The sequence below is a fragment of the Macrobrachium nipponense genome, chromosome 37, assembly GCF_015104395.2.
Source record: "Macrobrachium nipponense isolate FS-2020 chromosome 37, ASM1510439v2, whole genome shotgun sequence".
NCBI lineage: Eukaryota > Metazoa > Arthropoda > Malacostraca > Decapoda > Palaemonidae > Macrobrachium > Macrobrachium nipponense.
In genome coordinates, this window is record NC_061097.1 from 56,560,786 (window position 1) to 56,562,199 (window position 1,414).

The following is a 1,414-nucleotide window of genomic DNA, read 5'->3' on the forward strand; positions in this document are numbered from 1 at the left end:
TGACCCGCTTAACTATGCATCTTCGTATCACTCCATCCCAGAAATGATTTATCAGCTTTCTCAGATCATTGCTTCGGCTCTGTTCTGCGTAAAGACACAGCACATCACATTGGTATATTAAATATATTATTAATTATAACCCCTTTCATCTGACATATATATATATTATATATGTGTGTGTGTGTATGTGTGATATATGCGTGCAAGTCTGCTAATAGACATACATGTGTATATATGTTAAATAAATGTATATATGTATGTATATAGACACATATATGTATACAAAAAAGAATACATGTGCATGTGCATTTAAACACATATATGTATGTGAATATACACACATATGTATATACATATATGTACATATAATGTGTGTGTAGATACATATATATATACATATATATATATATATTATATAATATATATATATATTATATATATATATATATATATATACATACGTATATATATATATATATATATATATATATATATATATATATATATATATATATATATATATATATATATATATATATATATATACGAGGTCCATTCAAAAGTATCCGACCCTGGTTCATAAAAGGACAAATAATTCACCAAGCAGCAAATTAGTTTTGTGGGAGTTGACAGCACTCTTACTGCGCATGCGTGTAAATTTTAAAAGCTCTAGTGTGTGGCCGTACCCGCCTGTGAGGGTTAGAGTGCAGACGTCCAGCACAAGCTCGTCGGATTATCGTCCTTACACAACATGTTGGAGCGCATCAAGCAGCGCTGCTGCATTAAGTTCTGCTACAAACTTGGTGATACGCAAGTGCAAACTATCCAGAAGATTCAGCAAACCTTTGGCGATGAAGCCATGGGAATAACACAGATAAAGGAGTGGTATAATCGCTTCAAGATAAGACAAACCTCAGTTGAGAGCAAGCCATGGTCAGGCAGGCCATCCACCAGCAGAAACAAAGAATTCGTTGAAAATGTTCGTCGAATAGTGGAGGACGACTGTCGTATAACCATCAACGAAATTACTGAAGAAGTAGGAATAAGCTCAGGATCAGTTCATACAATTTTAACGGAAGATTTGGTCATGCGACGAGTGTCTGTTAAATTCTTTCCCAAGTTGCTGGCGGAACAGCAGAAACAACTCCGCCTGGAAATTGCACAAGACCTGCTCATTCTGCCCACTTGATCCAAGCTTATCTGGCCAAAAACAACACTCCACTTGTTCGGCATCCTCCCTACTCTCCAGACATGGCACCTTGTGACTTCTGGCTGTTCCCTAAACTGAAAACAACCCAAGGGAAGCGTTTTGAGTCGAGAGAGGAAATTATGAGAAAAACGACAGCAGAGCTTTACAGCATCCCAATGTCAACATTCCAGAGATGTTACCAGCAGTGGCAGCACAGGTGGGAAA

At 36.6% G+C, this 1,414-nt stretch overlaps 1 protein-coding gene across 1 annotated transcript; it reads left to right on the forward strand.

Moving 5' to 3' along the window:
• The first annotated feature begins 751 nt into the window (after positions 1-751).
• LOC135209389 (protein GVQW3-like) lies at positions 752-1,189 on the forward strand. Its single transcript, XM_064242082.1, has one exon. The coding sequence runs from the start codon at positions 752-754 to the stop codon at positions 1,187-1,189; it is 438 nt and encodes a 145-aa protein (XP_064098152.1).
• Positions 1,190-1,414: the final 225 nt, after the last annotated feature.